Source organism: Trypanosoma grayi (genome assembly GCF_000691245.1).
Source record: "Trypanosoma grayi strain ANR4 Tgr_161_V1, whole genome shotgun sequence".
Lineage (NCBI taxonomy): Eukaryota > Euglenozoa > Kinetoplastea > Trypanosomatida > Trypanosomatidae > Trypanosoma > Trypanosoma grayi.
In genome coordinates, this window is record NW_008825780.1 from 1,397 (window position 1) to 26,452 (window position 25,056).

The 25,056-nt window shown below is 50.3% G+C and overlaps 16 protein-coding genes across 16 annotated transcripts; all 16 read right to left on the minus strand.

The window, feature by feature from the left end:
* Positions 1–285: 285 nt before the first annotated feature.
* Positions 286–750, minus strand: DQ04_01611010 (SFT2 domain containing 2; the record flags this gene model as incomplete). Its single annotated transcript, XM_009310921.1, has 1 exon — positions 286–750. One exon carries the CDS (start codon positions 748–750, stop codon positions 286–288), a length of 465 nt encoding a protein of 154 aa, XP_009309196.1.
* Positions 751–1,597: 847 nt separating this feature from the next.
* Positions 1,598–5,419, minus strand: DQ04_01611020 (putative ATP-binding cassette protein subfamily B, member 2; the record flags this gene model as incomplete). Its single annotated transcript, XM_009310922.1, has 1 exon — positions 1,598–5,419. The coding sequence occupies one exon, from the start codon at positions 5,417–5,419 to the stop codon at positions 1,598–1,600; it is 3,822 nt and encodes a 1,273-aa protein (XP_009309197.1).
* A 417-nt stretch (positions 5,420–5,836) lies between these two features.
* DQ04_01611030 (hypothetical protein) lies at positions 5,837–8,281 on the minus strand (the record flags this gene model as incomplete). Its single annotated transcript, XM_009310923.1, has 1 exon — positions 5,837–8,281. The coding sequence occupies one exon, from the start codon at positions 8,279–8,281 to the stop codon at positions 5,837–5,839; it is 2,445 nt and encodes an 814-aa protein (XP_009309198.1).
* Positions 8,282–8,512: 231 nt separating this feature from the next.
* On the minus strand, positions 8,513–10,111 carry DQ04_01611040 (hypothetical protein; the record flags this gene model as incomplete). Its single annotated transcript, XM_009310924.1, has 1 exon — positions 8,513–10,111. One exon carries the CDS (start codon positions 10,109–10,111, stop codon positions 8,513–8,515), a length of 1,599 nt encoding a protein of 532 aa, XP_009309199.1.
* A 299-nt stretch (positions 10,112–10,410) lies between these two features.
* DQ04_01611050 (hypothetical protein) lies at positions 10,411–11,667 on the minus strand (the record flags this gene model as incomplete). Its single annotated transcript, XM_009310925.1, has 1 exon — positions 10,411–11,667. The coding sequence occupies one exon, from the start codon at positions 11,665–11,667 to the stop codon at positions 10,411–10,413; it is 1,257 nt and encodes a 418-aa protein (XP_009309200.1).
* Positions 11,668–11,867: 200 nt separating this feature from the next.
* DQ04_01611060 (hypothetical protein) lies at positions 11,868–12,083 on the minus strand (the record flags this gene model as incomplete). The annotated part of the gene is made up of 1 exon (XM_009310926.1): positions 11,868–12,083. The coding sequence occupies one exon, from the start codon at positions 12,081–12,083 to the stop codon at positions 11,868–11,870; it is 216 nt and encodes a 71-aa protein (XP_009309201.1).
* A 200-nt stretch (positions 12,084–12,283) lies between these two features.
* On the minus strand, positions 12,284–13,498 carry DQ04_01611070 (hypothetical protein; the record flags this gene model as incomplete). Its single annotated transcript, XM_009310927.1, has 1 exon — positions 12,284–13,498. The coding sequence occupies one exon, from the start codon at positions 13,496–13,498 to the stop codon at positions 12,284–12,286; it is 1,215 nt and encodes a 404-aa protein (XP_009309202.1).
* Positions 13,499–13,738: 240 nt separating this feature from the next.
* Positions 13,739–14,863, minus strand: DQ04_01611080 (hypothetical protein; the record flags this gene model as incomplete). The annotated part of the gene is made up of 1 exon (XM_009310928.1): positions 13,739–14,863. The coding sequence occupies one exon, from the start codon at positions 14,861–14,863 to the stop codon at positions 13,739–13,741; it is 1,125 nt and encodes a 374-aa protein (XP_009309203.1).
* A 268-nt stretch (positions 14,864–15,131) lies between these two features.
* Positions 15,132–15,380, minus strand: DQ04_01611090 (diphthamide biosynthesis protein 3; the record flags this gene model as incomplete). The annotated part of the gene is made up of 1 exon (XM_009310929.1): positions 15,132–15,380. One exon carries the CDS (start codon positions 15,378–15,380, stop codon positions 15,132–15,134), a length of 249 nt encoding a protein of 82 aa, XP_009309204.1.
* A 300-nt stretch (positions 15,381–15,680) lies between these two features.
* On the minus strand, positions 15,681–16,328 carry DQ04_01611100 (putative vesicle-associated membrane protein 713; the record flags this gene model as incomplete). The annotated part of the gene is made up of 1 exon (XM_009310930.1): positions 15,681–16,328. One exon carries the CDS (start codon positions 16,326–16,328, stop codon positions 15,681–15,683), a length of 648 nt encoding a protein of 215 aa, XP_009309205.1.
* A 290-nt stretch (positions 16,329–16,618) lies between these two features.
* DQ04_01611110 (monooxygenase) lies at positions 16,619–17,992 on the minus strand (the record flags this gene model as incomplete). The annotated part of the gene is made up of 1 exon (XM_009310931.1): positions 16,619–17,992. The coding sequence occupies one exon, from the start codon at positions 17,990–17,992 to the stop codon at positions 16,619–16,621; it is 1,374 nt and encodes a 457-aa protein (XP_009309206.1).
* Positions 17,993–18,139: 147 nt separating this feature from the next.
* DQ04_01611120 (hypothetical protein) lies at positions 18,140–18,967 on the minus strand (the record flags this gene model as incomplete). The annotated part of the gene is made up of 1 exon (XM_009310932.1): positions 18,140–18,967. The coding sequence occupies one exon, from the start codon at positions 18,965–18,967 to the stop codon at positions 18,140–18,142; it is 828 nt and encodes a 275-aa protein (XP_009309207.1).
* Positions 18,968–19,166: 199 nt separating this feature from the next.
* DQ04_01611130 (hypothetical protein) lies at positions 19,167–20,981 on the minus strand (the record flags this gene model as incomplete). Its single annotated transcript, XM_009310933.1, has 1 exon — positions 19,167–20,981. The coding sequence occupies one exon, from the start codon at positions 20,979–20,981 to the stop codon at positions 19,167–19,169; it is 1,815 nt and encodes a 604-aa protein (XP_009309208.1).
* A 454-nt stretch (positions 20,982–21,435) lies between these two features.
* DQ04_01611140 (hypothetical protein) lies at positions 21,436–21,987 on the minus strand (the record flags this gene model as incomplete). The annotated part of the gene is made up of 1 exon (XM_009310934.1): positions 21,436–21,987. One exon carries the CDS (start codon positions 21,985–21,987, stop codon positions 21,436–21,438), a length of 552 nt encoding a protein of 183 aa, XP_009309209.1.
* Positions 21,988–22,179: 192 nt separating this feature from the next.
* DQ04_01611150 (hypothetical protein) lies at positions 22,180–23,082 on the minus strand (the record flags this gene model as incomplete). Its single annotated transcript, XM_009310935.1, has 1 exon — positions 22,180–23,082. The coding sequence occupies one exon, from the start codon at positions 23,080–23,082 to the stop codon at positions 22,180–22,182; it is 903 nt and encodes a 300-aa protein (XP_009309210.1).
* A 1,540-nt stretch (positions 23,083–24,622) lies between these two features.
* Positions 24,623–24,994, minus strand: DQ04_01611160 (hypothetical protein; the record flags this gene model as incomplete). Its single annotated transcript, XM_009310936.1, has 1 exon — positions 24,623–24,994. One exon carries the CDS (start codon positions 24,992–24,994, stop codon positions 24,623–24,625), a length of 372 nt encoding a protein of 123 aa, XP_009309211.1.
* Positions 24,995–25,056: the final 62 nt, after the last annotated feature.

Genomic DNA, 25,056 nt, shown 5'->3' on the forward strand with positions numbered 1-25,056 from the left:
TAGCGTCCTTCATCTACGGTGTTAACAGGTTAGGAGGGGAAGGGAGACATTTTCTTCCTGATGATGTTCACAAGCGGGCCACAATGAACTCCGTCCCTTGAGCACCTTCCCTCATCTTGTGCTCACGATCTGGCTTCCCATTTAACGAAGCCGTGCTTCACCACAGTCTCCACGATCGGGTCCTTTTCCCACCCAGGGTTGTACCAAAAGAAGAAAAAAAAACAGTTCTTTTTTTTTGTCCTTCTGCGCAGCAGAACCGAAAGCGCGCTTTCCTTCAATCGTCAATCAGGGGAAAAAACGGGCAACGAACGTCAACACAGCCTCTCGCCCATAGGGAACGTATGAAAGCGAATACCATATCAAGCACGCGTACTGAAGCAACCCACAAATCAGACACAACACAGCGGACTTCAACGTAAAGGCAACGACAAAAGTCAGGAGCAGCGATCCAATGTAGAGCATGGAGGATGTGCGTCGGTACTCATCGCACATGTATTGAAGCTGAGCGTGGGGGCCCATAATGATCAGTGTACTCGCCAAAGACATTGCGCTCCCAAGCGTTGACAAAACCGAATACTTCCAATAATATCCAATGCCCAGCGCGACCCACCCCATTGCGCTGGAGAAAAACCCCAGCGCTGTAAAGAGCAAGTATCCTTGTATGCGCGAAGACCAAGAAAGCCCCTGAAACCACTGCTCGTCATTGACGTCAAGGGTGTCCGGCTCAGCAATCTCCACTGGCACCTCCATCACTGGCACCTAATTGCTTTTTTGATAGTTCTTTTCCTTCCTTCCCTCCCGAATGATCACTTTTAAACGCGCAAGCAGGCAGACACTTAGCAGACAAAAGCACACGTGATTGATGTTGAGTTGTATTGTCTGCTCCTGAGAGCAACAGTCCTGGAAATACGAGATGCAGAATGTCCACAATACGGAGGGGTGGGAAAGCCAGACTAGCATTTCGAGCAAAGAAAAGCACGAGGGGGCACGAAAGAAAAAAAAACAAAAAAATGCGCGAAAGGACCTCCTTCCCACTACTAAACACACACAATTTATCCTATGGCTGCCCCGACCAGAGACGAAGACACTCGCCAACCGCACGCCCTCCATATTAAACGTTTGCGGTATTCGGTAGAGCATCCGACTCCGAGTGAAAGAGAGAAGCGGCATATGTTCCCAAGTGAGCAATAGAAATAACAGCTGAAAGCCACATCAAAGCGAAAACGAAGTGAGAGGGAGGATAGAAGTAGCAATGGTAGCCAAAGAAACAAAACGATAGAGGTGTGCACCGATGCACTACTTGAGGAATAAGGTCATCTGGAGAAACCACAAAGGAGATATGCACATGCAGCACAAACGCTTTAATGAAAGAAACAAGCACGTCTAGTAACACTGAAGCCAAAAGGAAAGAGGAAGGGGCACAAAACAAAAAAACCCACGAAACCCCAAAATAAAAATAAACTATCTTTGTTTTTTTTTTGTTTTGTGTAGGGGGAGGGGCGGGGGCATCGCAAACGTGAAACGATAGGGTGAAGGAATCAAAGTGGAGATTATGCCACAGAAGCACACACCCATCCACACACATATATGCGATGCCTCACTGTGTTAGCTCCCAGCGCGCCCTGTACTCGCCGTTGGATGCCATCAGCTCATCATGGCTACCATGTTCAATGATTCGCCCAACGTCCAACAATACAATTTGATCGCAGTATCGTATGGTTGGGAGGCGATGGGCAATGCTCACCGTTGTTGTTCCATAAAGGTTTTGTAGCTCGTCAAGGTTCCGTTGTACAGCAGCCTCTGTGGCATTGTCTAAAGCGCTGGTAGCTTCATCCAACAGAAGTAGACGGGGTCTTCGCAAGATACTTCTCGCAATGGCGACCCGTTGCTTCTGGCCACCGCTCAGCTCGTTACCTCGGTAGCCCACTTGTGTGTCGTACCCGTCAGGCATATTCATAATTTCATCATGAATGCAAGCCAAACTAGCAGCCTCCTCAACTTCCTCATCCGTGGCATCCGGGCAGGAATAGAGAATATTATCCTTCACTGTCCCACTAAACAATGATGGCTCCTGCAGCACAATGCCAATGTTCTTCCTCCATGAAAAAATATCAATCTCACGTAGATCCTTCCCATTGATGAGCACACGACCGCCTGTGGGGTTATAAAACCGAGCGAGAATCTGAATTACAGTCGACTTGCCACACCCAGTCTGTCCCATCAGGCCATTTGATGATCCGCTAGCAAAACACAGATTCGTAGAATCAAGCACTATAGTATCTGGGCGCGAGGGGTAAAAAAATTGCACTCCTTTAAAACTCACATCACACTCATATCCAACATCATCATCCCCAGCATCATACACATCTATGTCGGGGATCCGGTCAATGATGCAGAATACTCGCCTTGCAGAGAGTGAAGCCTTGATATAATTCCTCGCTAAGCCGCCCACTTCGGAACCAGCACCCATAAGACACACCATAATAGCCATTGAAGAAACCATAACCTGTTGAAATGTTGCTTCCGACGAGGCAATGAGGGTTCCCCCGTACCAGAAGGAAAGTGCAACGGTACCGTAGTAGAAAAAATTCATCAGGCCGGCAGTTATCCCCAAAAAACGGCTCAACTTCTCCGTCCGGCTTTGACTCTCTGCAAGAGCGTGAGAGTAACGCAACACCATTGGGTCCTTCATGTTAAAGGATGCGATGGTACTAATTGCTGAAAAGGATTCGGAGGTGATCGTATGAAGCGCAACATCTCTATTTTTTGTGACGTAGGCAGAAACGAATTTGTCCTGAATAATCATACAACCAATGACGAGCGGCATACACGCCGTTGCAACGAGAGCCACTTTCCACTGAAAAAAGAGACTCACACCGATGCCGCCAAAGAAAAATACAACCATTCGGACCACTGCTCCCACTGTTGGACCCCAAAGTTGGTGGATGATCTCGCAGTCGCCTGAGATGATGCCAGAGAGAGCTCCAGGTTCATGACCAGGCATATCAAAAAATGTTTGATCCTGCCGAAGAATTGAACGGAAAAGTTCTACCCGAAGGAAGTACGTTAGGTATTCCCCAGCGTAAGCGTAAAAGCTCTGAAGTACTGAGGCTAAAATGTTCAAACCAGCCAGACCAGCAAAAACAAAGGCACCAATCATCACGTTCTTTTGCATCTTATTCACGTCACCATCTAGGCCGTATTCACCCATAACATTCACCATCAATGCAAAGACAACCCCAGACCCTGGAAGCGCAATAGCATTGAGCACTGAACCTAAAGCCCCCAGTGCGATTGCCCACCGTCTGCCAGTAAGGTGCATTACCCTCCGAAATGAGACAGTAGTTTGATCCACTTCCCATTCGGCACGTTTCTCAAATGGCACTTCAATAGGTGAATAAGTGATATTTGAAATGGAAGCTAACTCTGGACTAGTATCATAAGAAATTTGGGCATCATTGTCATCAGCGAAATCACTCATGTTGCCAAAATTGTTTATATCCCCTTCAGAGGAATTGCTGTAGAGGTACAGGCTGTTGTTCATTCCAAAGGCCCTCTTCAGCGGACGCTGTGCGTTACTTTGCATCATTGCCATTGCGGCGAAGAAACCGTTTTGGAGCATCAACTCGTCGTATGTACCGTATTCTGCGATGTAGCTTCCTTTTCCAGGGGTTCTCTCCAAGTGGTATATGCAATCCACGTACCTTATTGTTGAAAGCCTATGAGCAATCACGATAACCGTCATTCCCTCTTCTTCCATCAATGTATTCAGGGCCTCCTGCATTTCCAGTTCTGACTTTCGGTCCAAGGCACTGGTGGCCTCGTCAAGTAAAAGAATTTGGGGCATTCTCACCAATGCACGAGCAATCGCCAATCGCTGCTTTTGGCCACCACTTAGTTGGCCCTTTCCCACTAGAGTGTAGTAGTCATCAGGTAACTGCATGATCGTATCATGAATGTTGGCTCGCGTACAAGCATCGATGACATCATCCAGAGTGGCTTCCTGATTACCCATGCGAACATTGTCAATAATGCTTCCAGAGAAAAGTTGGGGCTCTTGTGATACCACACCAATGAGGCTTCGCCAATCGTAAAGGGACAACAAACGTAAATCGTCTCCATCAATCAACACCGCTCCTTCGGTTGGATCGTAGAATCGCTGGATCAAACTGAGTATTGTGGACTTTCCACATCCAGTCACACCGGTAAATGCAATTTTTTGACCTCTTTGTAGAGTGAAATTCAATTGATCAAAAATCGGTTCGCTTGGGCGACCTTCATATCGAAAAGAGACCATTTTAAATGTGATCGAGTCCTCAAAAACCTCTATTGGCCAGCCATGAGAATCAATATCAATTCGAGGAATGCGATCGATTGTCTTGACGAGCTGATACGCAGCGGACCTAGACTCCATGAATGCGACAAGGCTCGGGAACATTGAGGCCAGTCCCATGGCAGCGTACATAATTGGCATGAAACTCGATGTAACGCTCCCCACATCACCCCGCCCCCATATTATAAGGTAGGAACCGAATACCACTCCACCCGCACATGCAACCATAATAATAGCTGTCATCAGTCCTACCGCTCCTCCAATTAAGAATCCCTTCTTTATGCCGGAATCTCGTGAAGCCAACAGAGTAACAGCAAACCGATTGAGTTCATATTCCTCTTGGTTAAAGGTTTGCGTTGTTTTGATATTCTCCATCACCTCTGTAGAAATAGATGACGCTTTGGCGTATTGATTGCGGCACTTTGAATTGCAACGGCTCACGAGCAGCATACAGACTCCAAATATAACACCGGCAATAGGAAATCCCGCCATAATGAAAAGAGTGAGTTCCCATGAAGAAATAATCGCAAAAACGAGCCCAAAGACTGCAGTACCCAAGCTCACAATACCTTTAGAAAGTCTCTCATTGATACCGTTTTCCACAGCATGCATGTCAGTCGTAATGCGGGAAACCAACTCGCCTGGCTTGTGTCGGTCATGCCAGCTAAGGTCCTGTCGCAGTACCGCATTGAAATAGCGTATTTTCATGTTTCCCACCTGTCTGGCGGCACTGAAAACCCAACACATGTTCTGCACAGAGGTTAGAACGAAATCCACAGAGCCCAATATAGCCATCATCACGGCAAACTTCGTCGTCACGTCGTGCGCATCACCCATTATGGCAGAGCGCGCCATTTGCCCGAATATAAACATGAACGCTGGGGAACTCACTCCACTACCAAATGCCGCCAAGGCTCCAATAACCATGATTATTCGTTCGAGGGTTGTAGCGCTCCGAAACATGTCAGCGATGGATGCCCTCTTAACGGAGATGGCCTCGCTCTGACTGAAATCATCATAATCATCATCATCATCGTCAAAGTCGCTTTCAGAGTTGATTGGGCTAAACCCATATATTTCATACATTTCTTTAAAAGACAAAAAAAAAAAACTACATGAGAACAAATGAGAGCAAGGCATCATGGATTGAACGAGAAAGTAACTCACCCATACACACACAAACATAAAGAGAGAGAGAGAGAGAGAGAAAGAGAGCAAGGACGTAAATGCAGACGAAAGATTGAGAGTGCATTCAATGATGTACAAAGCCCTCAAGCGCACCTTCACTTCCGGGGGAGGGGGTTGCTCTGTACCTCTAGTGTACCTAGAGTGAGTGTGTAGAAGTCTTCTATATCTAATGGAATAAAAGATAAATATAAACGCACACACACAAACATATATATATATATATGTTACGTAGGATTCTAACGCATATAACAAGAACAAAAAATTATTTCTGTGTTATTTTGTTTTGTGGAGTGTTAATGATTTTCTCTACTGTATCTAGCCGACTTTAACAGGGTAGATGAGCTCAACCACCTTATCCCATGTCATCGCCCGCATATCCTCCAGGCTGCCAGACTCACTGTGAGTACACAAGACAATGTCCGCCATGTGTAGATTACTCTCCGTGGAGGCCCCACCTTCTGCGATGATGAGGTTGGCGGTGTTGTAATGTCTGGAGGTGACAAAGCCTTCAGTGAAGCCAATGCGCTTCTGGGAGAGGGGCAGTTCCTCATGACGGAAGCCATACTCGCTCTCATCGAGCCACTGCTTCTCCCTTGCAGAGTCGTGCACGTATGCTTCTGGTAGTATCCAGCAGCCCCTTACAAGGGCAGTGAGCAACTTGATCGTTAGCTGACCGTTAGTAACAAGGTGCGTCAGATTGGAGGGAACTGGTGTGTTGGATCGGCACTCTGCCACTGTAGCGTAGGGCATCTGTTTTATTTCTGTCAGCAGTGCCGACCCTTCGAAGCCGCTAATGGTGAAAACAAGTGGCTCAACGGAGCGGCTCTTTTTTACCGCATGTTTAGTTGCCGTTGACAGTGGAATATTCACTGATGATGCACTTCGGAGTCTCTTGGCCCCACCATCACGATGCGGTGGAGTAGGTGAAATGGAAGCATTTCTCAGCGAACGTCGGAGTTCTTCGTCAAGCCGCTTCTCCAGCAGCGCACACCGGTTTGTAACGGCGCCAAGCTCGATATCAAGATTTTCAGCCTTTTTGTAAGTTGAAAGATATTTGCTCTTGTATTCCTCCGCGAGTTCCTCTGCGAGCTTCTTGTCACGAGAAAGCTGCTGCACAACATCTTTCTCGCATCCCGCCTCCTCTAGATGAGCCCGCAAATCGGATATAATACCACGACTCTCAGTCTCTTGCTTGATTTTTTCCTGTACGGAGGAGGATAATTCACTCTTTACACGTAGTAGTTCTTCCTGTGTGGAGGCGAGTTGATCCTTCAGACCTTGAATGTCCTTTGTGTACTCGGTTACGGAGATATCTTGCTGTGTCATCAGCCGTTGCACCCGCTCCTCAGCGTGGTTCAAAGCCTCGCGCAATCCTTCAGCTTCTTTGGACCCCGATATGTGTTCCTGTTCCGTCTTCAGGGCAGACTCCTTTGCAGTTTGAAGTTCATTCTCCAGTTGGCGCATGTGCTTCTCCCGCTGTGCCAGAATTGCAGTAACTGTTGAGAGCTCTTCTGACGTCTTTGTCAGCTGGCGCCTGAGAGATGACCTTTCTTCCTCCATCGACAGCCGACCACCCTTCGCTTCTCGGACAAGAGCCTCCGTCTGCAATTGCTGCTGGCAAAGCGCAAGACGATGTTCATCAAGAATGCGCTTGATTTCCTTTTCGTGGTCATGATTCAACTGTTTCGCCTCCTCTTCCGCGAGTTGGCACCGATGGCGCAGAGAAGATAACTCGTCATTGAGGCAGCGGGACTTGTCCTTCTGCGTCTGAAGCTCCTCTCTAAGATCCTTCACAATCTCATCCTTTGAGGCTGTAATCTGTCGCATTCGCTCCTCGTCCAGCAACATCTGTGAGTTGAGTGCTTCGGCATGTGATTTCTCGATCCTTTCGACAAACTCAGCGTGCATCTTCTCCAGATCTGCGCAACGGTTTGCATGTAATTCAAGGGAACGCTGTGACTCCTCGTACTTTTCCTGGAGAGCATTTAAACTAGAGCGAAAGCCTTCTTTTTCTGTTTGTAGTCGCAAGCATTCCTGCTCAGCTTGAGCGTTACTTGCTTCCAGTGATTCAAGTTCTTCGGAGAGTTTGATTATTTGATCCCGCATGGCTTCTGTACGGGAAGTGCCCTCCGTCTCCGAGCGCTCCGCCATCTCTGCGAGGCGCTGGTTGTGCTCCTCTTTGATGTCACTCAGCTGCTTCTTTAGAAACTCGTTTTCGCTCTTGCGCTGGGCAATCATATCATTCAGTTGGGTCTCCAGTACGTGTCGCCCCTTCGCTTCTCGATCCGCTCTTGCGTTGGCTTCATCCAACTCTCCTTTCATCACCTTCACATAATCACGCATTGTTTGGAGCTCCTCGCGTACCTGAGTCAGCTCAAACCGTGTGATCTCCAAGTCACGCTGGCTGTTTGACCATTTCAGGCGTTCACGGGTCATCTGGTTCACACGTGCGCGCAACTCGTCGATCTCCTGAAGGGACGCAAAAGCCGAGTTGGATACAGAAAGCCGGCACGAAAGACGCTGGGAAGGGCATTGCATAAGTCGCACAGTACTGGCACTGAAGGGCATCTTCGTTAGCTCTATCTCAGTCTCCATTCCTGTCCGTGCAGTCGAGCCTTCGAGAGGCTGGCGCTCCACATTTGTATCAGTCCGCTCCTCGCTCTTCACTTCGAGCTGCTCGCTCGCATCTGGAATGGGGTCCGTCATGTGAATACTCTTCTGCAGCCACATGCTGTCGGCATCGTTGACGTTGATGCTCATAGAGCTCCTTTCACCCATCTCGCACATAACAGCATGAACAGAACAACAACAACAACAACGACAAAAAAAGAAAGACAGCTGATTAAACCCAGCAGGGAAGAAAGCCAAGCAGCACAGCAGGCCACACGTCACACTGAAGCAAAACAAACAGACGAACACTCACACACACACACAGAGAGAGAGAGAGAGAAACACACAGACTCTCTCGAGGCTAAAAAGAAAGGGTAAGCCTTAAACAGAGGGGCAGTAGTACTGCTCGATCATCCTATAAAAAAGCCATAGTTGAGACTCCTCCACGGGCGTTGTAATGCCGCCTTTCGTCAGCTCATGCACCTTTGTTGCCTGCTCCTCCTCTGTTGCGTCTAACACAACGGCTGAAGGCACACAGAATGTAACGCCATACTTTTTGAGAGCAGAAGGATCACGCTGTAACTCATCAATGATAGCCTTCCAACTCTTAGTGTCGCCCTGGCAAACAACACTCACATACTTGCTTTCTGTGCGTCGCTGCTGTTGCTCTCGTTCCTTTATAAAAACTGGCAAAATTTCGTCAGATGCATCGCAGTCAACTAAAAAACTGGTACGTTCTTCATAGGGTGCAAATATATCCTTGGAGAAATGTGTGGGTGAGAATTTGTCCTTATCCCTCGAGAGATCTTGGGGGCCCGCGCCAGTAACCTCAAGCTTCTTTATGCTCTCGAGACGACGAACCCTGCCGTTCATCATCGCAGACTTGTCCTCCAGAAGACGAAGGAATTCTGCGACGTTTGCTGATGTAACCTTCACATGAATACCGTTAGGGATCAGCTCTACAAGCTTACCGTTGCGTGGCACACTAAATGTCAGGTTTAGTTGTGCAACTTGTGCCCCCATCACATGTCCCTGCTTCACCGCTTCTACCCTGGTGTAGAACTCGGCCTCTGACGTACCCACCTCGCTGGAGGATGTGTTACCTGTGTTCACCTTTGGCATTGATGCATCCATCGCCACCGCGAATGCATTAACATTTGGACTCAGCAGACCCCCCTCCAAGTTAGTCGGGGAGAAGGGCGACTCCTCCTTGTCGCGCACCGGGTTGCCGCCCTTTGTAACCGGAAATGTGGCGCTTTTGGGACGGGGTGCGGATACGGAACTCGAAGGATTGGCACCACGTTTGCCCTTTAAGGGATCGTTTGTGCGAGCATTGCGGTACCGCCTGACGCAATCCAGATACTTGGGCAGGTCCTTATACTTCACATTAATCGTCGATCCGTTCTCAATAAGGTCTTGAATCGTTCCATCAGGCAACGGTGCCACCCATTTCAGATCCGCTTTCTCAAAGTCGCTTGGACTGTACTTCACTAGTTCGTCAAGGTAGCCAAAGAAGTCTCTGTTGGATGTTGGCGAAAGCAAAACATTGGGCTCTTCATTATTTTCACTGCCACCAGCACTGGCTGCGTTACTCTTCGCAATCAATATCGGTGCGGACACTTTTTGTTCACTTCTACCTCGTACTGGTGTGGCGTCCTTTGTCTTTTTCAGCTGCTCAGCAATTGTCTCCATGGCCTCTTGCCCCACATTGACGTCGAACACATCACCAATAGTTGCCAAACAAACAGCCATCTTGCCGATCACCGCACGGACTTCGCTATGTTCAAAGGGTGAGAGCGAGGTCTCATTGTGGTACGCAAGATTGCACAACTCGCCCGTACATGACATCATCTGCATCAGCGAGTGCACAATCGCCCTGTTATTTGGCATAACGCCCATCAGTGCCAACCGTTTCCGGTTCTCAACGGCAATATCCTCAAATGTGGGCGCGCGGGTCGACGGCGTTTCTCTCGAGTGCATCCCAAACAGTACTCTGCGGCGTCTATTAGCCGAACAAAAGGTATCGATAAATATCAGGAAGAAACCAACAACAACAACAAAAAGACGAAAGAGGTCACTGCACTTATAAAGGAGAGCAAACAGTCACAAAGCACGCGTTAGAGAAACCCCAACAACATGGTCTGTGCAATACGAAGGGGAGAGAGAGGGGGNGGGGGGGGGGGGAAGTTGATTCCCTCCACCATCATTTCCGTCGTTAATCGCCTAAATCAAAAAGATAATAGGCGTGACGGCATTACAAACAAAGTGTTGTATCACACCTACATGGGAAAAGGGGCGCTATCAGGCACCACCTTTTCCCAGTAGCGGCGCACAAAGTCATGCACGATGTCAGAGGCGTTACCGGAGTCCAGCCTGAGACCACTCAGTTTGCAGCGTGCACCTGTAGTCTTTCCCTTGTCGAGTGGTACTATAGGTACAGAAGAGAGCATGTCAAAGATGGAGAGAACCTCTGCTATGAGAGGGGAGACGCTTGCCAGCACATCCTCTGAGCATCGGTGGTAAGCGGTCGACCGCGCTACAACGAGCAGCTGCAACACCGCTTGATGATTCCGCATTTCTTCTTCAATGTGCGTGAGATGAGAGTAATTTTGCTCCATCATTGAGTTCATGGTTCTTCCCAAAAATGAGTAATCCTTCTGAGAAAGTAAGTTGCACGCCATATGCATGCAATAACGGCAAAGGTCCGTGAGCGCTGCCAGCAATAACGCTTCTGGTGCCGAGTGAGGCGAACTCAGCGCTGCAACATTGTATACCTCATCGACCACCCCAATTAGTGTCTGGAGATCCTGGATCAGAGCAGAGTCCAAAAGTACAACACGAAAGCCTCCATGACTCTCCACCCACTCCTGCACACATTTTCGGAGTGTTGTGGCAAGTTGTATATTATGCAGTGTTGGGAAAGCTGATACATGCTTAAATGTGTTTAGGAACTCTACAAACGATGCTGTGGAGGCGAAGACACAGTCGTATCTCTGTGTTACCTCCTTCTCTGCAGCGGCCTCGAGAGATTGACTCTCCGCCACTTGCCTTCCTGCCCCCTGCTGCCGCTCCTCCATATCGCACTCCAAGGAAGAGCGAAGACTCTGTAGAATGATATTAGCCTCATACCACCGCGGAACCTCATCGCTGACGAGACGCTCAAAAAGCAGTCGGCGCTCCTCCAGCTGCTCGGCGTCAAGAACTGTCGTCGCTGTTGTTGCTGGGGCACTGCACCCAGTCATATCTGTTGCTACCGTAACCGATTCTCCAAATAGCTGGAAGAAAGAGTCATCGCCGTTGGGTGGCTGAGCTGTCGTGGACTTGTCTCCCTGCGCCATATCCTGCACAAAGCAGGCGGCGCGCGGTGTTTCGGTTGGTTCCGTCGGGGAAGAAAATAGTTCGTCCAGCAGGTCTTTCGGCTCTAGTCGCTGGGCCGCAGGTGGCGGAGGCCCCGAAACGGCGACGGCATCCCCAAAAGCCCCGCTTGGTGTGGCACCGTGTGCATCCGCGTGATTACACTCAGCGAAACTCCACATGTACGCCTTTGGCAATGCAGTTCAGAAAGACAAAAAGAAAAAGGTGCAAGTACGAAAAAAAAATTTAAAACAAAACACACGTACAACGTTCAGCCCGCCTCAACGCCAAATTGAGCATCCAACGACATGCCACGTAATAACAGTAGTTGTGTAGGCATGCGGAAAGGGAAGGAGAAAAAAGGCAGCAATCCTGTCATCCATCAAATACCCGTGCGCCGCCGAGTCGTACCGTCGCCGCGACGACTCATCGCCGCGGCCTTGCCACTGCTAGTGGAGAGCGCGCCGTGGTAAACGACGCCATGAACATTTCCCACCACGTGCCTCCCTGATGTGCTGACGAACTCCAACGGTTGCGTCATGCCCATCGTCGCGCTCGGCAGTTTGCCCACGTCGACGGTCTGTCCGCGTCCCATCATCTGGCTTCCCTACCTGGAGCGGATGCAGCAAGTCATTGAGCGGAAAGGAACATGCAGCGCGAAGCAACAGAGACAGCAATAACACAACAAACAGGCACTGGGGGGGAGTAAAGATAGAAAGAGAGAGAGAGTGTGTGTGTGTGTGCTTGTGTGGGCGTATAAAACAAAACAAAAAAGAGTGCAATGGAAGAGAAAGGGGGTCAACCGCCCTCGGAGAGCAGGTACCGACTGCGATCAGTGCATTCACCCGAGCGGTCTACGCGGAGCACCACCATAACGGCGTCGAGGATGGACTTGATGTTTTTGGTCACGAATACACTTAACATCTGGTGGCCTCGCCACCACAGCTGCATTCGCACTGCCAGCAGAGGGACATCACACACAACTAGAAGCAGCAACATATACTGAAGAATGCGACGCTTGTGGCTACCACCCATGTCAGTACTACTCCAATGAGCAGTGGCATCACGAAATTTCTTGGGCAAACACTTCAACTCTGCGTGTTCCACACCCTCACGCGTGTAAAACAGATGAATCACACCAATGTTGTTCCCAACAAACGCAACACTAACGATAATGATGATGAGGCATCGAAAGGGTTCGGGCGTTGGCGCAAACGCTGTGAGTTCCCGTTCGGGTGCGACAAAAGAGGTGTACATAGTTACGATATCGAGTGAGTTCAGCAGGTGCAGAAGAAGCAAGTTGAAATTGTTGGTGAAATTCTCAACAATGACATCCCTGCTCGGCGGAGCATACTCCACCGCCGACTGCTCACGAGGCACCGCAACGTAAAGCGGGATTTGAACAATGGGAATTGTTAGAAAGAGAACGGCCCGCACACCATTGGGGCCAAGTTCCCCATCGTCCGCGCTGATCTTCTGCGCGAGAGCCCACAAGGCAGTCATCTTGCCAACAAACAGCAAAACGCCAAGGGAAGTTGGCACGTAAAGATGTTGAAAGCGGCTATATGCATAGCATCCAAGGACACAGACATCTGCAACAACAGCTGCAGCAGCGGCGGGACCAGAGAACGAAAAAAGATACACATCCGTCACGACTTGCTGCAGAACGAATGAGAGCACATTGAGCCCATTAGACACACGTATACTACAATGAGGAGATATGCGGGCGCACGAGAGACCCAACGCCAGTACAACAAAGGCTGCGAGGCAGAACAGACAAGGAAGAGTGAAGCAGATGCCAAGGATTGTCATTACTTCACCCAAGCCATCGTTCATCAGAATCGTATCGTGGTTCACGATTTCAGAGAGGCCAAAAAAGACGCATGCGAACGATCCACCCGCAACCACACTGAAAACAACAAGAGTAATGAGAAATATGCGTCGTTGGGCAAGCTTCCGCTGTTCCTCTAGTTGCTCAGTCGATGCGAACACATCTAACGATTGGCGGGGCATCAACTAGGGCAAGAAAGTAAGAAAAAAATAAACCACAAGAAAAGATGGTCAAAGAAGAAAGAATATTAACTTCCGAAACATAGCAAACAACAATAAATAACCGAAAAAAGGAAAAATCTAAAACACCCATGTCTTACTTTTGGGTCTCCGCCTCCCTGAATAATATATATATTTGTAACGACTAGTGAGTGGGCTAATGCTGAGTTCACCTCTTCCAACTTCAAAGACATCCATAACGTCTTAACGGGGAATGTCTCCCTTCTGACGCACCTCGATAGGATAGCTTTGCACAGACGGGTAGTCGTACAGGAGTTTGTGGTCCTCCAGCTTCATCTTACCACTCCACAGATCCACACTGTTGGGATCAATACCTTTTTCAGCTGCGAGCTCGTTCTTGAGTTCCCACACATGTTTCATGGGGTCCACCATCTTTCGGTAAGCATTGGGGTATGGGTCATGGGCAAGGCCGGACTCACTTGTGTTGGGCGGCGGCGGTGGTGGTGGTGTCGATTGCTGCTGCTGCTGCTGCTGCTGCTGATAGTACGACCGCTGCTGTGGCATACGGGGCTGATTGGTGTTTATTTCCGCCGCCCCCGGTTTTTCGACCGGGGAACCGGGGTGAATCCCCGGCGGGATTTTACCCGAGAGCACATCCTTGTAGCGCTGACGTAGCGTACGGGCGTCTAGGCAGTCCGAGAAATTCACGCCCCGCTCATACAATTCCTTCGTGATGTCTGTAATTTTCATTGTATCGGCTGGGTCCTGTTGTGGCTCCACTTCGACCTCTATCGTTTCCACTTCAATCTCCTCAACTTTCATTTCCTCTGTCGCTGGTCGTTTGACAGCATCCTCCACCCGCTCAGCTTCGACACGCTCTGCCGGCTGCTTGTCATTCCCCAACACTTTCGCAACTGGAGGAGGCTCCACAACAAACTCGTCCCCCTCAGCTGAAGTGGTCCTCTCCGCCGACTTTGGGGGCGACGCGAAGGAGGCAGCCTTCTGTGGGGAATCCGTGCCCCAAAGTAGCTTCAGCAGCGCGTCAGCCTCGCTTTGAATGGCGCGTGCCTCATTTTGAATGTTCGAGAGACGCGCTGTGTAAGCCTTAATAGACGCCGTGAGCGTAGTACACTTACCTTTGAACTGCTCGTTGTCAACGCTTGTACGCTTCAGACTCTCTTGCAACGACCGCATAGCTGTTCGCGACGCGTCGTTCATGTCCGCCAAGTCCAAGCCCTGTCCCTTGCACTCCTCCTTCAGTGCACTCAGCTGCTTCGTGAGCGCCTCGCGCGCCTCACTGGTGATGGAAAGAAAGCGCACGCCGACGCTGACACCAACACCACAGCGGAGTTTCAGCCGCCGAAGCATCATACGTGTCTTCTATAGATGAGCCTAGAGCAGCGTTGCAGAATTATAATAATAGCACCCGCCACGCCCCGAGCGAAACAAATAAAAGAGAGAAGCAAACAAAGGAGTGACCACAAGGAGGCAGAACTGAATAAAGGGTGCGAACCAGGCGAGCCGTGAGACAACAACACCCCTCTCTGCCTATGTAGCAGTCGTGTAGCACAGAAGCACGCATTGAGAGAGTAGCACACCCCCACACGCCCATTGCCCAGCCGCCGTGCTGCAGGGGTCATGTGGAGACAGCGCACAGCACGTCCCCGCCAACGGCGTATTTGCGCAGGAATTCCTTTCGTTCCGCCTCGGAGCAAATAATACGCAACGTGAGGGAGCACGTAGGGCACTGGGCAACGTCCGCCCCACCGGCGAATTCTTCCAAGGGAAGCTCGAAGAGGTCACCACACGGGCATGGATAGCGCAGCAAATTCCCATCAACACTCATCTCACTCAACGCCACCTCTTCGTAGTGGAATGCGTCCATTATTAACTTCCTTATCGAGTGCACTTATTCGATGTTGCCACGGTGCTGGGTCTGGAGAGAAATAGACGCCAAACGAAGAGAGGAAATAAAGGTTCACGAAACAAAGAAATATATATATATATATATACATATATAGGACATAATCAACCGGCCGGTGGGCGACATTACAGAATTGGCTGCATCCTTTCCAGCCATCAAAGGACTACTGATGTACACTGTACGCGCAACGCAAACACGGGTGCGAGTCACTGTCACCACACAACTTCCGTCAACCCGCGAAAAAAAAAAACTCTTTGTCACTCAAGAACTACGGCATCGGTCGAAGTTGACTCCATGTGTCGAGCATATCATCAGTACAACCGCGAAGATTACAAGAATCACAATTAGGGCAACAATTGCACAGGTCACGATGCGTCGGCAAAGGAGTTGGCGTTTGACGTCTCTGGCGTTCTGCCGGAATGCTGAAGACTCCTCTTCCAGGGCGGATGATTTTAGCAGAAGCGTGTCAAGTCTGTCACTACGATACATCAGCCTGTCTACATTTTGCACCATTTCATCCTTCACATCCGCCATCATTGACCGAATCTCGCGTATCTTTTCACTCTCTGTGTCATTGAATAACTCCACTTCAGTCCTGAGCTCAGCGGCGAGGCTAAAAGGGTTGCTGCGCTGGGAGCTGCAGCGCCGTCGAGCGCCCTCGAGGAACTTGAAGGACACGGCACGACTGCAGCTGTCCTCGGTTACACACATGTACACTGTTCCATCCTTGTGCGGCAGTATGTCGTAGCAGTACCCGTTGTATGAAAGAGACCTCCTCTCCACAATAGGTCCTTTAATCCCCTTGAGTACTTTTTTAGCATTCGAGGCATGGCTGCTAGACGAGACATGAACATCCGCCAGTGGAGCCCCCTCGGCGGACGCCACGAGGGCGTAAAGTATAGTTCCCATCGTCCCGCATCAACTGCTCCCTACAAGGTACGAATTCACCATACCAGAGGGGGGCGAAGAGGATAGAGAGAGGGGGGGAAAAAGAGAGAGAAACACAACATTATGAATAATAATTCATAGTGTTTAGATTAGAACAGGGTGCAAGCAAACCAAAAAAAAAATCGTCGTAGCCAGTCCACAGCCCCTCCCATTCCAACTTCCCTTCTAGCCTTCCTCATCGCCCGCAGAAAAAGCTGCAACCAGGAAGGGTTTGGATACAAACGTTTTGCGTGGAAAAAAAAATGTCTCATTCAACTTCTGTACGCAATCTCCATCTTTATCTTCGGGTCCACCTCTAGTTGCTGGGAACTGTACGTCCAATTCGATAGCCATCTCTGAAGCCACATCACCGCAGTTGATGGGGTCGCGCTCAACACCGCATTCCGTACAGCTGGATAGGGTAATGCTGTCAAACGACGGGCCCGGCGCGATTGTCGAATATAACGCTCTACCCGATCGCGTCGGACCGTCTCAAACTGCCTAAAGGCATACTCAAACCCTGAATCGCTATGCAGCGGGACGTCAAGAAGTGAAGTGGCGAGCAGAGCAGCATCCTCAACACACAGCGAGGCGTCCTGCGCCAAAAATGAAGGAAGGGCGCCATGTGCAGCCTCTCCAATCACCACGGCACGTTTGTTGTACCAGCGAGGCATGATAGGAACCTCCACAACTTCCGCGGGAACGGCCACCTCCGCGCGGCCAAGCATGCTGGCGACAGTGTCACCAAATGAGGCGAATTCGCGGCGCAGCAAGCAACGGTACACCTCCCGCACAGCCATCGCATCTGTCTCGCCGCGGATGTCTACAACCTCCATTGGTGGGTCGTATAGTGTTGCGGAAAATGCGAGCTGCCTCTCCCCGTCACGGTGCAGCGGAACGCATGAGAGTGTTCGTCGCATGCCCCACACCTCGACAGGGAATTTACCGGTTGGCCAGAGGTCATCATCACGAAGCTCAACGAAACCATCCACCTGCGTCATTCCAAGCGACCGGCTGCTTGTACCAATATACTCACCCGGATAAAGAAGCTTGCGGATCGTGCTGTGAGCACCATCTGCTCCAACAACTACATCTCCCCATTCAGTCTGGTTGTCCTCTAGAACAACGTGGACGCCTCCCTTAATGCCGTCATGAGGGAGAAGATCCACCACTCGGCTGTTGAAGCGAATGTCCCCAACGTGCTGCCGCAAGATGCCCCTAAGGTAGTCTGCTGAAAAAGTTGCACGCAAAGCGACACAGCCAAGATCCTGCTTCGCCTTCTCTGCAAGGCGACGCGAGACAATAGACTCACTATTAGCAGGAGGGGCTGTGCTGAGAGGGATTTGGTCCTCCTCTCCCAAAGGCTTTAGCCGTACTGTCCGATTACGCACCTTTAGCATCCACCTGAGCCGTTCGTCGCGGATGCCAAAGTTCTCGTCTGAGACAACATCGCCTCCATCGAGCACATGATCCATTGAAAATGCCTTGTAACAACTCAGGGCATTGGCAAAGAGCGCAAACGGCGCCTGATAATTCGCGCGCAGAAATGGGGCCTGCTCAAGTACGACACAATCAACATTCAGGCGGTGAAGAAAAGCCGCCAGAGACAAGCCTGAGAGCCCGGCACCAACGATAACCACTCTCATTGCCCGTGCTGGATGTGGCAAGCAGAAAACGAAAAGGGAGAAGAAATGATCAACCATATCACGTGTCAATAGAATGAACACCAGCGATAATAACTACAAAACAAAAAAAAAACACAAACCCAGTGTACAATGCGCTCAAACTCTGCACTAACGTGCCACGAGCAAGAGTTCTTCGATAGCCCCACAATAGCTCTCCCATCGGGGTTTTAAGCTGTCACTCACCGTCAGACAGGCATCAAGGCATCGACCCAGGTGCAGCCGAACTTGTGTTCCCTTAAGGATGGGCTTGACAGCAGTACAACGCACCTCGACATCCCCCGCTTCTGTTACCCCCGTAACCGAAAGGATGGCATTTGCCGCAGCCCTTAATGGCACCCTTGCTGCCTTCTGTGCAAAACTCAAAAAACAGTACAGCCCCGCTGCGTTCTGTGTTGAGGCATCATGCAATGGGATGCCACCTTCCTGGAGGGACATCAGCAGCCAAGTGGCTGGTATCGGCTCCATCGGAGAGAAGCCCTTCAGCTTTTTGAAACCCTTTACCAAGAGCGCCGCTAACGACACGGCAACAGAGTCCGTCTGAGGCGAAATGGGTCGTGCTTCAATAAAAAAAACAGCCCCTCTGTGAGGCTTGCTGAGGACAAACAGCGCACGCATCAGCGCAGTGAAGCCCATTGCCCAATACTTCACTTGCTCGTCACCTATGGAGGTCATGGCACTCCATATAGCAGAGGCCGTTCTATTCCATTCAGCATCTTCTGTGGGCGGCACCGGTAGACCCCCAACGTCACCGCCACCAACATCACCGCAACGCCTCCCAGCAAAGATGAAAAGATTTTCACTCCACAAGGTCTCGCCCTCTTCGACCTGCCGCGATGTTATCCATCCTGTGTCAACATTTTTGGCCACAACACGCGGAGGCAATGTCTGCCCATCGCTGCTGCTTATGTACCCTATAGGAGGTGAGCAGCCAATCATCCTTGTTTGATAGCGAAATTGAAAGAACAAACGAGATAAAGAACAATGCATATGAAGAGTGTGAAGTTCAGGTGTTCCCATGCTGGGCACTTTCGACCTCAAGCAAACCAATCGAAAACGTTATTTTGTTGTTGTTTTTTGTTAGTATAGCGAGACACAGAGCTCCCACACACATATATGTACCATCAGGCGGTTAGCGCTATTCCCACAAGCCACTGCTGTAGAATGAAGGCTCTTGATTTCCCGCAGAGGCCGGTGAACTGTCTTTCACCACCGCGTCCTCTTGCAGTGGTGGTTCTGCGTCAACCTCCGCATTTTCACTCGGATCGTGGTTTTCTTCGCCGCCCGTTTCAGAAATGTTCACCGATGTTGCCGTGGTGGATTCTTCTTCTTCCTCATTAGCCGTACTCGCCTCTTCACTTTCCTCCACCTTGCTCTCTCTGTTTGAAGCTGCGCCACCCTCCACTGCCAGAGAGCTTGAATTCCCCTGTTGATTTCCTCGCAGCGTGCCACAGCCTTCCAAAAGCTTCCTCGCCAGTACAATGCTTGTCGCAAGCACGGATCTCTCGTCCTTTGCTGAATCCCCAAGAGGCAACGTAAGCTGCTCATCAAAGCAGCCCATCCGTCCTATGGTGAGAGAGCCAATGCTCATATCGAGCAGCTTCCAGCCAAAGATGTTGCATAAAAGTGTGCATCTACGGTTGGCCTCCAGAGACAGACGCCCCTCTATATCCTGCAGCAAAGAGGCAAACAAGTTACTATCCTGGGGGGGATTGACATGTTTAACAGCCGCCTCGTAGCGTTGTTTCCACGCCTCTGTTTCTTTCATCTGTGCATCCAGTTCGCGACGCAATGAAAGTATTTGGTGATTACTCTGCGTCTCCCGCTCAATCAACGCCTCAAAGCAGTCTTCAGAGGTCCTGGACCTTTTTTCCCCTGGTTGGGGAGAGGGAAACGCCCGATGACTCATGTCAATGACTGTGAGGTGCTTTTGATACTCATCACGAATCTGATTCAAGTCGCGACCCAACTTGGCTAGTTTCTCAACATCCTCCAATAGAGTGGTTGCCGTATCATCATTGTAGCAGCGGGAGTTAGAATCATGATCAAGCATTTTCTTACGCCTCTCTATGGCATCCAGTTGCTGCCTAAAGCAGCAATCCTGAGTAAAGAGGTATGCCGCTGTAGTCTCAGCGTCTCTCAGTGCTGCCTGCTGCTTCGTTTCTCGAAGATTCAATAGTTCATTGTAGAGCGGAAGGACGCTATGCACGCCCTCTTTGGCAAGAACCACACGTGTCTCAGCTATTTCCTCTTGTAGTTTTCGAAGCTCCGCTTCAAGGCCTTGGATCCGTTCGCCATTATCGTGTGGAGGTGTCCACGAAGACGGAGGCGATTGATGCGAGGCCGCTCTAGGCGTCGCTGCGGGAACCAAAGAAAGTATGTTCGTCTTTGATACTGCAGCTTCTTCTGGTATCTTTTCAGCCTTCACAGTCAGGTCGTGGAGAAGATTATCCGTCTCTTCCATTCTCTTTTGTAGCTCCTCAAGCCATTCAGGGGCGGCGGTGACGATATCCGTCGCCGCGACCTCTGAAGGCACACGCTGTACTGTTTTTGGATGCAAGTGGTGCACGCCTAATTCACGAAGACGATTCAATGCGCTTCGAGCGACTGCTGTGATTTCCTCAGTGGAATTTTGTGCCATTTTGTAGTGATCTCTCCGTGCGACTTGATTTGCGAACGCATCACCGGCGACGGTGCGCATGAGGTCCATGATGCCGCTGTGCAGCAGGGAACTCACACGCTCCTCCACATGTTCCTCGGTGTTGGTTCCAACAGCGCGCGCAGGGCGCTCCGCCCTTCGGTACCGGTCGGCCTCCCGTGACGACGACGACGACGACTCTGAATGCGTGCATGAATGGGAACGGACAAGGCCCTCCGGTGCGCAGGCCGATGCTGTTGAAGAGGATTCCGCAGCACTCTCCATCACATAAACGTCGCTGGAATGACTCGACATGGGCTTCTTCGCAGGTAACCACAATGAGAAAGGCATGAGAGAAACGAACACGGTTCAGCGGCAAAGACAAAAGACCAAAAAAAAAATAAAGGACGCAATGGACATTAACGCGTAAAGGGGCGTTGCAAATACAAACAAAGAAAAAAAATTCTAGGACCAGTGCATAGTACTAGTTTCCCTTAAAATAGCCATTTTTTTTTTTTGCGTCTACAGAACGGCTCCTACCTAACACTAAAAACAAAAGCGGAAACTCCGAGCGGCCCCGTCTCAGAGCAGGGTTGGCTTTTATTGCCCGGGTTACTCGAGGCGAGAACATGCATACAAAATGTATGGGCGTACCATTGGGGCACGTAAACAAATATAATTGGCTTCATTGAGGTATTTGCCCCATCCTTCAGAGACAGAAGTACCAGACCTAAGAAGAGCAACTTGTCTCTCGTCCACAAGACGTCAGCTACTGCTTAACCTTTCGGGACTTTACATGACTTTCATTGTCAATGACCGATGCGGAATCAAAACCAACGGCCACATGTTGTGCTTCGTCGTTGCCGCCTTCACCGTCTACGACAGCATCACGTTTTGAGAACTCCGCTGACTGTGCGGTCTGTACCCAATGCAGAGGCGAACGCCAACGTTTTTTAAAAAAACGTGTGGCAAACCAAAATAAAAATAAGATTAAAGCAACAGGAATAGCAAACACATAATTTGGCAGAACAGCTTCATTTTCCTGAATAACGGCCTCCGTCGGCAGCGGCTGTGAAAGCTTGAGGTGTTGTTGTGGCGTTCTATCAGTCGCATTCTCTGCTCCCACNGCGCCGCCGATGAAGGCACCGTTCTCATCAGCGTCAGCCGCCTTCTCCCCCTCCTCAACATCCGTAACCTCCAGGAACGCGGGCGTCTCTGGTGGAGCAGGTGCAACCTCAAGCTCCGCTGACACACCAATCAAAAGCACAATCAGGGACAGCAGAGGTGCAAGCACCAAATGACGCAATATGATTGCTCTCATTGTGCATTTCACCGCGGTGGGTGAAGGGGGATAAAACCTTCTTCTAATAGCGTTTAGAACCAGAAGGGAGAGCAGTCGCCAGTGGGCAAAAAAGCCGATTCAGTAACAGCAGCCCATCAGCGACACCACAATGTACAAGAGGGAGACAAACAAAAACAGTATCACAGAGTCACCCGACGCTCACATGACACTTCAAACACTGTTGTCAGCCTCCAACAAATGCATCACACGCTTCCAACGTCCCTTTCGGTTCTCTCGAGCGTGCACAGGTCGAGTCGAAGCCTCGTCCTCACCAGCAGACGGCTCATTCTCCGTACAGCCGCGCATCCACAACAGAGGATGCCGCAAATCCTCCTCACGAACAAAAAACCGCCTTGTTGCCTCACTTAGACGATGCAAACGTCTGTGTATCTTCTCCTGAGCAAGTTGAGCCTGCAACTGCTCCGCACCAGCGTCCTCCACTTGCGAGGACCGGTAGTTGTCGCGACCGTCGTTAACACTTGCGCAGTTGGCATCTGTTAACTGCAGCATTCCCACAGAAGACTTCCACACAATTCGACGCTTCTCCTTCTCTACGTCTTGAAGCACCACATGATCCCACCGTGCATCCCGCACACTCCGTAAAGCCACGCGAAGCTCGTTCTCGGCATCGCACGGTGTCAACTCCCGCGTCCGCCACATAAACATCTGCCTCGCCGCATCGTAATGGCAGGTCGCGAAAAACGACACATACGTCCCAGTCGATGGAGAGGGCATGTCCCTCTCTGGCAGTACTTGCGCCTTATCAGCATGACTCCCGGTGGAATGGAGGGGAAACCGCACACTCGTCGGGTCCCTCCGTGCGGGAGTCTCACGATGCTGACTTGATAAAATCGACTTCGCCCCGTCTGTTGCCGACGCCCCCGCAGGGGATGTCAGTGACGCTAGCAATGACACTGGAGGGGTTGCTGCTTGAACGAAGCCGTACCCTCTGTTGGGAAACACCCTGTCAACCACACCGATCATTCGAAGTGGGGGGAACTGAGAGACGCTGGTTCCCCGAAGCTGAGCCCTCAGACAACGTCCCACCGAGTCCCGGGGGATACGTCGACGCATCCTCTCACCTTCCGGCCGCAGACACAGACACACACACACACACAGAGAGAGAGAGAAACACGAGATGCCCGCACCGTTAACCTGGAAAAAAAAAAATGACAGAAAGCAAAGAAAACAAAACTTAAAAAGAGACAATACAGATCCTATAAACACCAATGCTTATGGTTTTTCCTATGAACACGTAAATGATCCAGCTTCGATAAAAACACGTCCACGAAGGGGGCGAAACGCATAAGCCGAAAAGACTCTGGATAACACTGTGGGCCGCACGCCCATTAAAAGTCACCAATATAACAGGGGGAAAAAGGACGGCAAAACTTTGCTTCAACTCCGCGAAGAGAAACCGTGGCCAAGAGAAGCCTCACTGGTGCACAGAGAGCTCACCGTCAGCTACACACAACCAGGAAGAAAAGTACAGGTAAAAGGCCATGAGAGAAGGAATGCCAGCACCCAACAGGGCAGAAGCCTGAGGTAAACACACACGAACAGCAGGAAAGCTCGTGCGTGCGAGACCGATGCGCATTACACACGCCGAGTGATGTGAGTGGCTTGAAACACACATGTCTCTCTTCCAATTGCACCCTTAAAGCAACAGAAGGATGGTAGCCGCAAGAACAGAAATAAGAACCGCGCATAAATTGGCCACACCCCCAACTGTGTAACCTTCTTCGCTGTGTCCGGTCTCGCTATGTCAACTCAATAAATATCCCTCAAACAGCTGCTGTTATCATAACCCTGTCCACACGCTAGCAGCCGAGAGAAAGAACGTCCATAGCTGTACGTGTGGGTCACCGTTTGACTGCGGCAACTCCTCAGGTCAGATGGTAGAGCATCGGTCACGGTCATATTCCATAAATCGGTACAAATGAACTGTGCACATGACACATGGGAAGAACGGCCCGACATCGAGCAAACAGAGCACGTCAACACTCTCCGTATGAAGCCTATTACAACAGGGAGAGAAGAACAAATATTGGGGTAGATCTTTCCTTTGAGAATGGACCTACCACAGAAGAGTGTTTTTAAACCCAACGGGGAAAACACATCATCAGTGTGCAACCTGACTTCCGCAGGCTACAACATTAATGAAACATAGGGCTTTCGCCGTACAATTCGCACCTAAGCATGGCGGCCCGAGAATGCGGTAGAGCAACCAAAACTGAAGACAAAAGCCAGCAGGGCCACACACCTCCTACATATTACCACTATCCGACAATGGCACAAGAAACCACTTCAACGCCAACACATCAGGCCGGTTCACGTGAAATCAAAGTTCCACATCCGAGCCCCATCTTCCTACCTCCCGCACAGCCAAAGCAGAGACTCCACTCTTCGCAGCCAGCACAATCAAAGAGACAGCTGCGCGCAACCGCCTTTACACAGTTAATCGGCACTCCACACCGAAATGAAAACGTCGGCATTAAAAACACCCGCCGCAGATCTACAGTAGGAAAAAGGGAAAATAGATCATTCACGTTGCTAACAAGCTGCAGTCACCCCACAACAAAAAGCACTACAACAACGCCAACTCGCTCAACAGTCAGGCACTTGGTCCTCCCCGCCACCACGAGCTCTCAGCACAACGCTGCACTCCTTGCGACGCAGCATCTGACAAATACGCGGAGTAGAAGGCCCCTGCTGTCCGGGACGCACCACCACCGTTAAGCACAACCCCGTTCACGGTCTCCAGCTCCGCTGCCGTTACACTCGTCTCTCCACACAGCCCTGCATCCAACTGAAGAAGAAACGCCGCGTTCAACGCAGACACGCAACCAAGAGAAGAAGTAAAATACTCCCCGTCAGCACTACTTCCCTTCACAAACAGCAAACCCGGTGACAAATCCTCCACTAAACTTTGGCAACCTCCATCAACAGCACTGCACCTTGTCGCGGAAAAGCATCCATTCCCCATTCTAACAACCTTACCAAACTAAAAAAAAAATAAACACACGAAAAAAAAGGGTCGCAGGTACT